This window comes from Nomascus leucogenys, chromosome 12 (assembly GCF_006542625.1).
Source record: "Nomascus leucogenys isolate Asia chromosome 12, Asia_NLE_v1, whole genome shotgun sequence".
Lineage (NCBI taxonomy): Eukaryota > Metazoa > Chordata > Mammalia > Primates > Hylobatidae > Nomascus > Nomascus leucogenys.
This window is the reverse complement of record NC_044392.1, coordinates 12,905,592-12,919,529: the sequence shown is the minus strand read 5'-3', so window position 1 is coordinate 12,919,529 and position 13,938 is coordinate 12,905,592. Positions and strand designations below refer to the sequence as shown.

At 50.8% G+C, this 13,938-nt stretch overlaps 1 protein-coding gene across 9 annotated transcripts in view; it reads right to left on the bottom strand.

The window, feature by feature from the left end:
- Nucleotides 1-576: 576 nt before the first annotated feature.
- Nucleotides 577-13,938, bottom strand: part of ST3GAL3 (ST3 beta-galactoside alpha-2,3-sialyltransferase 3) — a 221,934-nt gene continuing 208,572 nt past the window's right edge. For 4 of the 9 annotated variants that reach the window (XR_004032577.1, XM_030823710.1, XM_030823711.1 and 1 more), the window contains 3 exons: nucleotides 11,460-11,606; nucleotides 11,082-11,228; nucleotides 577-1,656 (listed from right to left, as the gene is read on the bottom strand). Coding sequence is in view for 8 of the 9 variants with exons in the window: in XM_030823710.1 (XP_030679570.1) it covers nucleotides 1,567-1,656; nucleotides 11,082-11,228; nucleotides 11,460-11,606 (384 nt within the window). In the remaining variant the exon portion in view is untranslated. Of the gene's footprint in view, nucleotides 1,657-11,081; nucleotides 11,229-11,459; nucleotides 12,081-13,938 lie in introns of those variants that run through there. The other 5 variants (XM_030823706.1, XM_030823705.1, XM_030823707.1 and 2 more) reach the window with 2 other exon arrangements.

The window sequence follows — 13,938 nt, the reverse complement described above, 5'->3', positions numbered from 1 at the left end:
GAGACAGTCTGGTCTGTCCATTCTCAGGCCTGCCTGGGGATGCTGGGGAAGAGAGGGATCAGACTCTAGGACTCTTAAGAAGGCAAGGTGCCATCTTTTCTAAAGTATGACAGAGGATGCCTAGAGCAGGGCTGAAGGGAGAGGGTGTGCCTTTGTGCTAATGATGGGGGGTGGGGCATGTCCTTCCCAAAGGGATGGGAGTGTGGGTAGTAGGGTAGGTCTGTGGCCTCTGCTTGCTGCAGGGGCTCAGCAGCATATCTTTCCTGTGCTTGCAGGAATATCTGTCCTTCCAGAGGTGGGGCTGTGGCACCCCAAGGCAATGTCCTAGGGCTCCAGTCCTGTGCCTCTGTCTCCTCTAAGAGCGTGCCCTGAAACCTCTGGTCTCAAAGCAAAGAGGATACAGGAGATGCTCCAGAGGCCTCTGGATGGCTACCTAGGTCCTGCATTGACACAAGAAGTGAAAGGGACCCAGGACTCTGTGGACTGGGGAGAGGGCCCGAGGGTTTGGCATAGTTGCTGAGGCTTTAGGTTCCTGTTTCTTCCAGGAAAGTCGGAGAAGGCAAAAAAAGGCCAGGCTCAGGGAAGAGCTTTATTGCTTCCACGGGGGTGGCCTGGGATGGCTGCCACAGCTTGGGTAAGGTCCTTGGGCCTCACTTCCCTCTGGTCCAGGCTGAAGGCAGAACCCAACCACCTGGCAGTCTTGTTGCCGAAACCTAGAACATGTGGCAAGTTGGTGAGTCCAGGCCTGCGGTGGTCCTATGGGTCAGCTGCAGCTGCGGCAAGTTGGTGAGTCTGGGCCTGCGGTGGTCCTATGGGTCAGCTGCAGCTGTGGAGGCGAGCTCTTCCCAGCAGGCGGAGCTGGGCGTCACCCTCCTGAGCTTTAAAGTTCTTTCTGCTGTAGCCCCGGGGCGGTCTTCTTGGCTCCGAAGGGATGGCTCCAGGGTTTCCCTATGGGACAGCTAGGGCTGGTGAGTGGGAATACCCCATCTTCTCCCCAAGAAAGGCCAGTGTCATGAGCTGAAGGGGGCTGGCTTGAGATCCTGCCCACCACCCTGTAGCCCCACAGCAAGGTACAGGCTGGTCATGGCACTCCTGCCCCACAGGGAGCTAACTGGTAACACTGCCTGATGGGCCCTCTAGTGGGCCTCTTCCTGCATGGCAAGTGAACCCAACTTGACATCTCCAACCTTATTTAAAAATAAATTATCCCTACCCTCCCCCCTACCCAAATGCACAAAATGATAATACACCAAACACTGATTGGAGAAGTGATTCCAGCAGCAGCCTTGCTGCCCAGTGTCCCACCGCCTGCATGCTGGGCCTGCTGGGCACAGCCAGGAGCCTGCTGGCCCTCTGGCATCAAGGACCCATGCTGAATGAGGCTGAGTGCTGGTCTCTGAGACTGGCTGCTGAGCAGGCACAGCTCTGGCTGCTCCACCAAGGCCTCGCTGCCCCTGGGGCCCTTGGCACCATCCTTCTCTGGGTCTGAAGACTCCTGTGTAGGTGGTGCTGGCTGCTGCTGCTCCTGGTGGTGCCTGGGCCTCTATGGCCATGTGCTGGGCCCACTCAGATGCCACTGCTTAGATCAGTGATGACGCGAGCTTTCACCAGCTTCCGCAGAAACTCTTTCTCTCGCTGGATATTGTGCGTCCAGGACTGAAAGGAGAGATGAAGTGATCAGTTGGGCCTTTGCTCAAACCTTTACTGCCCCTTCCGGGGCTCGGTGCCTTCTTCCAGTCACCACTCTCCAATACTCTGTGACTGTGGAAACCTGAAGGCAGATACTTGTAATCAGTTGTGTCTACAAGATAATGATGACCCTGCTCTAGAAGTGCCACAGCTCATCCTCCTCCTTTCCCAAGACAGGGAAAAAAGAACCTTCATACCCCTTTCCTCGTCCCAGGGAAACCGTTAAGCTTCCCAACCTCCCTCCTCAGTGCTGGCGCAAGGACCTTGTTCCCACAGACCTCAAGCCACTTCTTGTCACGAAGCACCTAGGTTATAGACACCCTGCGGGCAGGCAGTGTGAGTCACTGAAGTCCAACAGCAAGGGGTGGCTGAGTCACTCCCTGGCCTGATGCAATCTACTCTCCAGGCCTGGAGGCTGCGGATGAAATCCTGCCTCCCAGATCAGAGAAGCCATGGGGCCTGCAGAGAGATGGCAAATCTTTTTTAGAAAATTAAAAATAGGCCAGGCGCGGTGGCTCACGCCTGTAATCCCAGCACTTTGGGAGGCCAAGATGGGCGGATCACGAGGTCAGGAGTTCAAACCAGCCTGACCAACATGGTGAAACCCCGTCTCTACTAAAAATACAAAAATTAGCTGGGTGTGATGGTAGCGCCTGTAATCCCAGCTACTCAGGAGGCTGAGGCAGGAGAATCACTTGAACCCGGGAGGCAGAGGTTGCAGTGAGCCGAGATCGCGCCACTGCACTCCAGCCTGGGCAAGAGAGATTCTGTCTCAAATAAATAAATAATAATAATAATTGAAACTAATTTTTTAGGCCGGGCGCGGTGGCTCACGCCTGTAATCCCAGCACTTTGGGAGGCTGAGGCAGGCGGATCACGAGGTCAGGAGATCAAGACCGTGGTGAAACCCTGTCTCTACTAAAAATACAAAAAAAATTACCCGGGCACGGTGGCGGGCGCCTGTAGTCCCAGCTACTCGGGAGGCTGAGGCAGGAGAACGGTGTGAACTTGGGAGGCGGAGCTTGCAGTGAGCCGAGATCGCGCCACTGCACTCCAGCCTGGGCAACAGAGCAAGACTCCATCTCAAATAATAATAATAATAATAATAATTTTTTAATTGAAAGAATTGTACATATTTTTGGGGTAGAATGTGATGTTTTGATAGATGTATACATTGTGGGATAATTAAAACAAGCCAACCTCACCGACTTACCAATTTTTTATGGTGAGCACATTTGACTATAGTTAATAATAATGTCATATATTTCAAAATTACTAGAAGAGGCTTCTGGGGAAGGCTGTACCCAGGATAGGGTCCTTTCCTAACCCCAGGACTCTCACCAGAAAACTTTGATGAAAAAGCCTTGATTTAATGAATGAAGGGCTGAATGACAGCAGCCTTATCAGAGTTTGTCCCCAAGTGACCTCTCTGTTGCGTTTGTCAGCACTGAGCTTCACCATAACTGTTTATTATTTATTTATTTTTGAGACAGAGTTTCGCTCTTATTGCCCAGGCTGGTGTGCAGTGGCATGATCTCAGCTCACTGCAACCTCTGCCTCCCAGGTTCAAGTGATTCTCCTGCCTCAGCCACCTGAGTAGCCTGGACTACAGGTGTGCGCCACCACGCCCAGCTAATTTTGTATTTTTAGTAGAGATGGGGGTTTCACCATGTTGGTCAGGCTGGTTTTGAACTCCTGAACTCAGATGATCCACCTGCCTCAGCCTCCCAAAGTGCTGGGATTACAGGCATGAGCCACTGTGCCCGGACCAACATAAATGGTTTTTGTCTTTTTTTTTTTTTTTTCCAGATGGAGTCTTGCTCTGTTGCCCAGGCTGGAGTGCAGTGGCACGATCTTGGCTCACTGCAACCTCCGCCTCCCAGGTTCAAGGGATTCTCCTGCCTCAGTCATCTGAGTAGCTGGGACTACAAGTGCCTGCCACCACGCCTGGCTAATTTTTTGTATTTGAAGTAGGGATGGGGTTTCACCATGTTAGCCAGGATGGTCTCGATCTCCTGACCTTGTGATCCACCAGCCTCAGCCTCCCAAAATGTTGGGATTACTGGTGTGAGCCAACGTGCCCGACCAATAACCGTTAACAGCCACTATTTACTGGTGCTGAGAAGTGAGTTGGATGCAGCGCCCTGTGCCTTAGTCCCAACTACTTGGGAGGCTGAGGCCGGAGGATCACTTGAGCTTAGTCCACCTGGGCAACGTATCGAGACCTCATCTTTTGAAAAATAATAAATAAATGAATTTTTTAAAAAGAACTTATGGCTCGCTCTGTCTAGCCCTTATTCTGATCCAGTCAACCTTCTCCACCTTCCAAATCTTTTACATCTGAAACTTATGCAGTCATCAGCCAAATTCCCAATATTCCTCTTCTCTGAGCATTCCCTTCAACCTCTTGTGCTAACCACAAACCCAGCTGCCCTGAAGGACAGCGCCCCCATACCCCCTCTCAAGTGGCGACCGTTTCTTCCCTCACATTCCACACTCCACAGCCTCTGAAGGCGGGAAGGGTCTTCCTTACACCCCGTTGTCCCTCAGACTCCCTAAAGCCCTCCAGCCCCTTCAAGGTTCCTGTCATTATACTCTGTCATCTGCACTTGCCCCTCCTCATTGCAGATCCCTGGGCGACTCATCCCCATTCATTGACGATGTCAGCATCTGGCTCACTGTCTCTCTTTGAGGGTAGGGACTGTTAGGCACAGAGTAGGTGCCTCAATATTTGTTGAATGAAATTAGGTTTTACAGGGAAAACAGAGGCTTGGAGGAATGACAGGGCCAGGATTGAAGCAGATGTGGAAACTCGTTTGCCCCTTTACTTATCCCTCATCCTCATCATCCTCTGGAGAAGCAGTAATCAATTTGATGGGTCAGGGTCAACAGCACCCACTAGGAGTCACTGAGGGTTAAAAGGTCAGCAGAGGACTGGACATTTGATGATATTAAGGAATTACTGTTCATGTTTTTAGGTGTAATAATTTAAAAAACAGTCTTTATCTTTTAGAGAAAATGAAGTTTTTTGTTTTGGTGTGGTTTTTGTTTTTGAGATGGAGTTTCACTCTTGTCACACAGGCTGGAGTGCAGTGGTGCGATCTCGGCTCACTGCAACCTCTGCCTCCCGGGTTCAAGCAATTCTCTTGCCTCAGCCTCCCGAGTAGCTGGGATCACAGGCATGCACCACCACCGGATAATTTGTATTTTTAGCAGAGACGGGATTTCGCCATGTTGGGCAGGCTAGTCTCGAACTCCCAACCTCAGGTGATCCACCTGCGTTGGCCTCCCAAGGTAATGAGATTACAGGCGTGAGCCACCACGCCCAGCCTGAATGAAGTATTTATGGTTGGAGGGATACATGGTATCTGAGACTTGTTTGAATCAGTGGAGTGGGAGCATGAGACAAAGAGATGGAACAATGTTGGCCGCCTGTTGATGCCTGTGGAAGGTGGGGGGCAGGAACGTGGGAGTTCATGGTATTATCCTCTGTACTCGTAATATGCTTGACAATTTCCATCATAAAAAAGTAAACAAGAAAGTCAGCCCTGGGGTGTAGCTGTCTTGGATCCAGCAATGCCACCTCTCTGGTGCTCTTTTCCTAATTCTATGCAGACAACTTCTGAGTTCACCTGAGCTCCGAACTGGCTGTGGCTGGTGGAGGATTCTGGTCATCCTGGGGTCTCCAGCCTTACCAGGGCCCTTGATTCTGAGTATTGATGCCCATCCCATGTCACAGTCCACACTCTCAGAAGCTTTTTTTTTTTTTGAGACAGAGTTTCACTCTTGTTGCCAAGGCTGGAGTGCAACGGTGTGATCTCAGCTCCCTGCAACCTCTGCCTCCCGAGTTCAAGCAATTCTCCTGCCCCAGCCTCCCGAGTAGCTGGGATTACAGGCATGCGCCACCACACCTGGCTAATTTTGTATTTTCAGTAGAGAAGGGGTTTCTCCATGTTGGTCAGGCTGGTCTCGAACTCCCGACCTCAGATGATCCACCCCCCTCAGCCTCCCAAAGTGCTGGGATTACAGGCGTGAGGGACCGCGCCCGGCCAGAAGCTCTTTTTCTTTGGCTCCTCGCCCAACCATTAAGTATCCACGTTCAAGGGTCCTGCCAGGATGAGCTGCGCTTCTCACTTTCTGTCCTCTTTCTGGGAAATCTGAAGAAGCGGCTGTGCACACAACTGACAGATCTATACTTCCAGCCTGGACTTCTCTGCTGTGTGACAGATTCCTGTATGAAGCCACGTCATCCTGTAGCTACTGCCCAGTCTCTCTCCTCCCTTCTCTTCCAAGCATCCTGAAAGATCCCTTACCACGAGCAACATCTGTGGTCTCTAACCACAGATGTAGGTGCCGTCTACTCACTGTTCACTACTGCAATCTGGCTTCCACTCCACTATTCCTTTGAAACTGTTCTCACCACAGTCAGCAGTTAACTCCTAACAGCTACATCCGACGGCCACCTCTCAGCCCTCATCTTACTGGGTTTCCCAGCACCACAATGTAGATGCTCTTCCTGGAATGCTGCTCCTTTGGCTTCCACGATGCTTCCTGATTCCTCTGTCTCCTTTATGAATTCCCTTGACATCCCTTCCATATCCCCGGCATCCAATCCTTGGTCCATGTGTCTCCACATCCCACACACTCCTGCTGGGCCTGCAGAGTGAGCTGATCAAGGAAAGTGCAGGTGCAGCGAGGGGAAGCCAAGGTGTTGAATCGTCCATATGAGACACCCCAGGTAACGGAGGGATTCTAAACCCAGGCACCAACATTCTCAGTGAATCCTTTTCTGGGGATTGGTAAATAACAGTGGCAAGTAGGGGTAAAATATTAATCATAATGGCTAAGATTTCTGAGTGTTCACTATGTGCCAGGCCTTTTTTACACATGATCACAGCTGGTCCTTTCCAAACCTTAGGAGGTAGGTGCTGTTATTATCCCTTTCCTAGATAAGGAAACGAAGGTCTAGAGTCAGCCCCTGAACCAAGGTCCCGAAGTCATCTTTTATGATTTGAGAAGCTACACTTTTTTTTTTTTTTTTTTGAGACACAGTCTTGTTCTGTCACCCAGGCTACAGTGCAGTGGAGCTATCTTTGCTCACTGCAACCTCCACTTGAGCCCTCCTGGGCTCAGGCAATTCTCCTGCTTCAGCCTCTGGAGTAGCTGGGATTACAGGCATGCACCACCACGCCTGGCTAATTTTTGTATTTTTAGCAGAGACGGGGTTTTGCCATGTTAGCCAGGCTGGTCTCGAACTCCTGACCCCAGGTGATCCACCCGCCTCAGCTTCCCAAAGTGCTGAGATTACAGGCATGAGCCACTGCGCCCGGCCAAGAAGCTACACTCTTAAGCACTCTGCAGGGAGTGCAGTGCAGCAGATGCTGGGAGCCTCAGAGCCAGTGAGGTTTTACATGTAATGGAGGTATGGCAGGTGGAAGCAAATGAAAAGACTCCAGCAGAGAGGGCTGCAGGGAAGGCAGTGTCCTACCTCATTCCTGCACCAAGGCAATCCGTAGGTCCTACTGAGTTAAAATCCTATTTCTTGCCTCTGTCTCATCGCCTTATACTTCCAGCCTGGACTTCTTGCCTCTGACTAATCGCCTTAGCCAAAGATCTGGATCATCGCCTCTCTCATCACCTCTCTCCTCATTGTCTCAGCCAAAGATCTGATTCAGGAGTCACCATCTCTTGCCCAAAGTGCAGCAACTCCCAACTAGGTTCTGTTCCTGCCTCGCCCCCTCTCCTTCATTCTGCAGCCACAGTGATCCACTACATGCTAATGTAAGGTCTCAAACTCACCCATGGCTCCCTACTGCCTTCTAAATAAAGTGCAAACTCCTTCCGTGGCATAGAAAGCCCATTGCGATTTGGCCATTGCCCATGTCTATGGCTCTCACCCTCTGCATACAACTTTACATAAAGTTTTCATAAAAGGCATTTGTAAAAGACCAAAGATATAAGCAAACGTAGAAGCCAGGAGGCTGATAAAAGCTGTGAAGGCAATCTGAAGTGGGTGCTGGCTGCGGACAAAGCAGCAAGAAGGCACATGAAGCGTGGCAGGGATGGAAGACTTTCGGGGCCACGGTGATGGTGAGGCAGTTCTAGAACTGTCCCAGACCCACAATGAGCTTCTCACTCCTGAACCCTATCCGAGACAACAGGAGGCCCAGCTGGAAGGCTGTTTCTAGCTTCCTATGAGATTTCCAAGTACCTTATATATCCTTGAAATAACTCCCAATCACTTGAGGTAGTTGGACTAAACCTGCTGTAGACTGAATATTTATGTCCTCCCCACGAATTCATATACTGAAACCTAACCCCCAATGTAATGGAATTTGGAGGTGGGGGCCTTTGGGGAGGTGATCAGGTCATGAGGGCAGAGCTCTCATGAATGGGATTAGTGCTCTTATAAGACTCAGGGCCAGGTGCAGACTCATGCCTGTAATCCCAGCACTTTGAGAGGCCAAGGCAGGAGGATCGTTTGAGGCCAGGAGTTCAAGACCAGCTTGGGCAACATAGCGAGATCTCATCTCTACAAAAAATAAAAAAAATTAGCCAGGTGTGATGGCACACACCTGCAGTCTGCTACTAGGGAGGCTGAGGTGGGAGGATCACTTGAGCCCAGGGGTTTATGGCTGCAGTGAGCTATGATCACACCACTGCACTCCAGCTTGGGCAACAGAGTGAAACCCTATCTCAAAAAGAAAAGAGAGAGACTCAGGAGAGCTGCCTTGCCTCTTCCATCATGTGAGGAAAGCAAGAAGACAGCTGTCTATGAACCACCTCTCTGGTGGGTCCTGACCAGATACTGAATCTTCCCGCACCTTGGTCTTGCACTTCCCAGCCTCCAGGACTATGGGAAATGAATTTCTGTTGTTTAAAAGCCACCCAGACTATGATATTCTGTTATAGCAGTCTGAAGGGGCTAAGAACCAAAAAAGCCTGACACAATATAGATGGTACCTGAAGTCATGGACAGGGATGTAAATCTCCCAGAGAACATGCAGAGTGAGAAGAGACGGCTGTCTGAGATGAAGCCTTGGCTAGTGCCTTTTTTTTTTGAGACAGGGTCTTACTGTCACCCAGGCTGGAGTGCAATGGCACAATCATGGCTCACTACAGCCTTGACTTCCTGGGCTCAAGTGATCCTCCCACCTCAGTCTCCCAAGTAGCAGGGACTACATGCGCTCCCAGACAACTTTTCCTGTTTTTCTTTTTTTTTTTTTGAGACGGAGTCTTGCTTTGTCGCCCAGGCTAGAGTGCAGTGGTGTGATCTTGGCTCACTGCAAGCTCCACCTCCCGGGTTCACGCCATTCTCCTGCCTCAGCTGGGACTACAGGCGCCCACCACCATGCCCAGCTAATTTTTTGTATTTTTAGTAGAGATGGGGTTTCACCGTGTTAGCCAGGATGGTCTCGATCTTCTGACCTTGTGATCCGCCCACCTCGGCCTCCCAAAGTGCTGGGATTACAGGCATGAGCCACCGTGCCCGGCCTGTTTTTTTTTTTTTTTTTTTCTTTTCTTTTTTGAGAGTCTTGCTCTGTCACCCAGGCTGGAGTGCAGTGGCATGATCTCAGCTCACTGCAACCTCCGCCTCCCAGGTTCAAGCAATTCTCCTGTCTCAGTCTCCCGAGTAGCTGGGACTACAGTTGTCTACCACCACGTCCGGCTAATTTTTGTATTTTTAGTACAGACAGGGCTTCACCATATTGGCCAGGCTGGTCTCAAACTCCTGACCTTAGGTGATCCACCCGCCTCGGCCTCCCAAAGTGCCGGGATTACAGGCATGAGCCACCGTGCCCTGCCTCCTATTTTTCATTTTTGAGATGGAGTCTCATTTTGTTGCCCAGGCTGGAGTGCAGTGGTGTGATCTCGGCTCACTGCAACCTCTGCCTCCTGAGTTCAAGTGATTCTTCTGCCTCAGCCTCCTGAGTTGATGGGATCACAGGTGCCCACCACCACGCCTGGCTAATTTTTGTATTTTTAGTAGAGACAGGGTTTCCCCATATTGGCCAGGCTGGTCTTGAACTCCTGACCTCGGGTGATCCGCCCACCTTAGCCTCCCAAAGTGCTGGGATTACCGGTGTGAGCCACCGCGCCCAGCCAATTTTTCCTATTTTTAGTAGAGATGGGGTTTCACCATGTTGCCCAGGCTGCTCTCAAACTCCTGGGCTCAAGCAATGCCCCTGCCTTGGCCTCCCAAAGTGCTGGGATTATAGGCATGAGCCACTGTGCCCAGCCATGATGAATTTTAAGGCGTAGATCAGAATCGATGATGCTGAGAAAGAGAATGTGAGAGAATGGTGAGTGAAATAAGAGGAACGTTGGAAATTACTGACTCAGAAGTTCAAAGAAGAAGGAGTGTTCAAAGAACAAAAAGTGTTTCTGAGAGATCAGGAAAGATGATGTTGTGTCCACTGGAATTGGCCACCTTGAGGTGGTGACCTTGGTGGGAGCTGGGTCAGGTGTGAGGGGAGCCAGGCTGCAAGGGGTGAAGGGCCAAGTGGGAGTACAGTGCAGGGCCCGACAGACCAGAGTCCCCTCTGTGGCTTCAGTTTCTTCACTGGAAGAGGGAGGAGCTTTTGGGGCATGGAAGGCTCTGGAATAGTAGAGGGAGATGATGGAGAAGGATAGGTAAGAAGACTGATAAGCAGGAATGAGGGCTGAGACCAGAGCCCCCAGACTTACAGAAACAGGAATCTGCACAGATGGGAGGTTCCCTCCAACAACCTCCCATCACCCAGATGTAGCAGCAGAGAAGCTGTTGAAGCACTGGCCCAAGATTTCCAGGTTTCAGGCTGGGATCATGGAAGGCTGGTGGTCAAAGTGGAAGTGTGGCAAGAGGGGTTCAGATTTTCCATATGGGGTCTTGGCTGGGGAGGGAGAAATGCCAGAAGAGGCTGGCTGACAGGCTGGAGACCTGTAATGCACCCTACATACAGATGCTTGGGAAACAATTCTGGGTATGAAGAGCTGCAGTGCTTGGCTGTGGGAAAGGGTGGAAGAGATACGGAGAAGTCCTGAGACCCAGAGGCAGTGTTTAGTTGTGGGTTTTTTTGAGGGAAAATGGCATCCTCTGGGGGAAGGCAGGAACTACACAGTAGAGAGGATGGCTGAGCTGGTGCTAGACTAGTGTTCCTGGCTGGGGAATGCAGTGAGGGGGAGGGAGGTGCAGGACCAGGGCAGGGGGAGTCCCTTGGAAGGAAAGTTCAAGGAGAAGGCCTTGGGTTCAGGCCTTCAGGCTGTGGAGAGGGCACGTAGGATGCCTGGTGTCAGGACCTCCTGGGGAGTTCTGGGCAGCCAGACCAGCCACTGGCTCCTCCCTTTACTACTCATTTATGCACCTCCCCCTCATCCCCACCCAGGGATTGCCCCCACACCCAGCCCCGAACCTCTTTGATGGCTGCCATGCGAACGGTCTCATAGTAGTGCAGGGGTGCGTTGGGTGTGCTCATGTCATAGCCAAATCCTGCGACTGCCACTTCGTCACAGCCGTGTAGTGCCATGGTCACTGCCACACTGCCAAGGGTAGGGATGTTCTGGAAGACGGGGGCGGGAGGGAGAGAAGGCGTGCAGAGTTCAGCTGGAGGGCTGGGACAGCTGAGACTTCAGCCAAGCTCCCTAGAGCTAGCCTCCATGCCCAAGGACTGAGCCCTCTTCCCCAGAAAGCTATTTTGCAGAAGCACTACCCCACCCACCACCCACCCTTCCTTCCAAGGCACTTCTGACCCAGCTTTCCTCCTCCCTCTCCCGGGGCCCAGATATCTCACCCCCCGGCCCATGAGGCCATTGTTGAAGGGCAGGCCAATGAGGGTGAAGGCGGCCTCCTGGATGAAATATGGGTTGAGGATTCGAATCTCAGGGGGCTCCTTGGGCACTCGAGTGGCCACAGATTTCCAGAAGCCATCCGATGCACTCTGTGGACACAGCAAAAGCGGGCCTGAACGAGGCACACAGCTAGGGATGAGCCTAGGGGAGTGGCAGGGACCCCAAGTAGGGACAGTGAGGTGGGAGCATGAGGTGTTTAATGGGGAACCCAGGGCCTGTGGTGTAGGAAGCCCATCTGTGTTTGGGGAAATGGGGTGTGTGACAGGGACAAGGGGAATGATGGTGAAGAGAGCGTGTGGTGGGGCTCCAGTGTGTAACAGAGGAGGACACGAAGGGAGTCGTCGGGCAGACACAGGATGTGGGATGCTGTGGGTGTGCTGCTGTGGCCTGAGGGGGCTCCTGGGCCAATGAGAAGACCCAGCAGTGCAGCTGCCCTGCCTCCCTATCTGCAGCAGCTGAGGGGCTGGGAGGAGCCTGCCGTGTCTCCTGTCTGCCCTCCTGTGCTCCCACTTCCCTTGCTGCTGTCTCTCCTGGCTGTCTCCATCGACTGTTCTAGAGTGGACCTGAAAAATGGAGACAGAGCGTGAGCAAGTAGAGTATAGCAGACCAACACTGCTGTTGACTAGAGTTGGGTGACTGGGCAACAAGCTCTCCAAGCCTGTTTCTTTAACCATAAAACGGGATCGTTCTTACCTGAGGATCTCTGCACTGTACTAGAAAGGCATCACCTCTGAAATCGGACATCCCAGTGTCCATTCTGGGACACAGCTTCCCCTCCTTCCAAGTCTCTCTCTTCCTCCCTCTCCAGGACACAGAGGCCTTTAGCTCCCCAGCCCTTACTGTTCAGTTCGTCCACCCCTCCTTGTCTAGACCCTGAAGTATATTACGTCAGCTACTCTCTTGTGAGCTCCTCCAGTACTCTGCCCCTTGTCCTTCTATTACCCTAGTCTAGGGAAATCCTGAACTTGGGATCAACCCATACATCCTCTTTTTCTACCTTTACAACTGAGCTCCTGAGCACTGCTGGAGAAGTCACAAACCAACCCTGCAGACTGGAGGCACTGCCAAACCACGGGCTCCAACCGAACTGTTATTTGCATAGAAAACCCAAAAGAATCAGCCGGGCATGCAGTGGCTCATGCATGTAATCCCAGCACTTTGGGAGGCCAAGGCGGGTGGATCACCTGAGGTCAGGAGTTCAAGACCAGCCTGGCCAACATGGCAAAACTCCATCTCTACTAAAAATACAAAAAATCAGCCAGGCGTGGTGTCAGTTGCCTGTAATCTCAGCTACTTGGGAGGCTGAGGCAGAAGAATTGCTTGAACCCTGGAGGCAGAGGTTGCAGTGAGTCCACATTGCACCACTGCACTCCAGCCTGGGCGACAGAGTGAGACTCCGTCTCAAAAAAAAAAAAAAAAAGAAAAAAAAAAAAAAAAAAAATCAATAAACTAAAATGGATAAAATAATTTACTGCAGCAATAGGAAACAGTCATCAGATACAACAAAAAGATCTTAATTGCAATCGTAACAAAAAAGTCAACTATTGAGCAATAAATGTAAGAAATATGTGAGAACTTAGGAGAAACATAATCTTTACTAATAAAAGATGACCTAGGCGGGCGCGGTGGCTCACGCTTGTATCCAGCACTTGGGGCCGAGGTGGGGGATCACGAGGTCAGGAGATCAAGATCACGGTGAAACCCGTCTCTACTAAAAATACAAAAAAATAGCCGGCGTGGTGCGCCTGTAGTCCAGCTACTCGGAGAGGCTGAGCAGGAGAATGGCGTGAACCAGGAGGCGAGCTTGCAGTGAGCCAAGATTGCGCCACTGCACTCCAGCTGGCGACAGAGTGAGACTCATCTCAAAAAAAAAAAAAAAAAAAAAAAAAAAGAGATGACTTAAAAAATAGGAAAGACAAAATCATATTCCTGGATGGGAGTGCTCCAATGCCAGCTCCTCCCAGATTAATGTACAGGTTTAACAGAATTCTAAGAAAAAAATCTCAGTAGGATGTTTTGAGATTTATCAAATGGATTCTAAAAACCCATCCAAAAGATTTATCAGGTAAACATAACACCCTCAAATTAAAAATTAGGTATTACAGTATATTATGGGTTTGCACTTATTACAACGATATATATATATGATTCAAAACCAAGATCAGTGAAACAGGGTCACCTAGAAACAGTTCAACACAGGTATAGGTTATGGGAACAAATGAGATTGGAAAATTCTCCATTTGGGAAGAAGATCCATTTACTTTCTCTCCTCACACCATATCCAAAATAAGTAAATGTTTAAAAAACAAAAAAAAGGGAAATCTAGGCTGGGCGTGGTGGCTCATGCCTGTAATCCTAGCCCTTTCGGAGGCTGAGGCAGGCGGATTGCTTGAGCCCAGGAGTTCAAGAACAGCTTGGGCA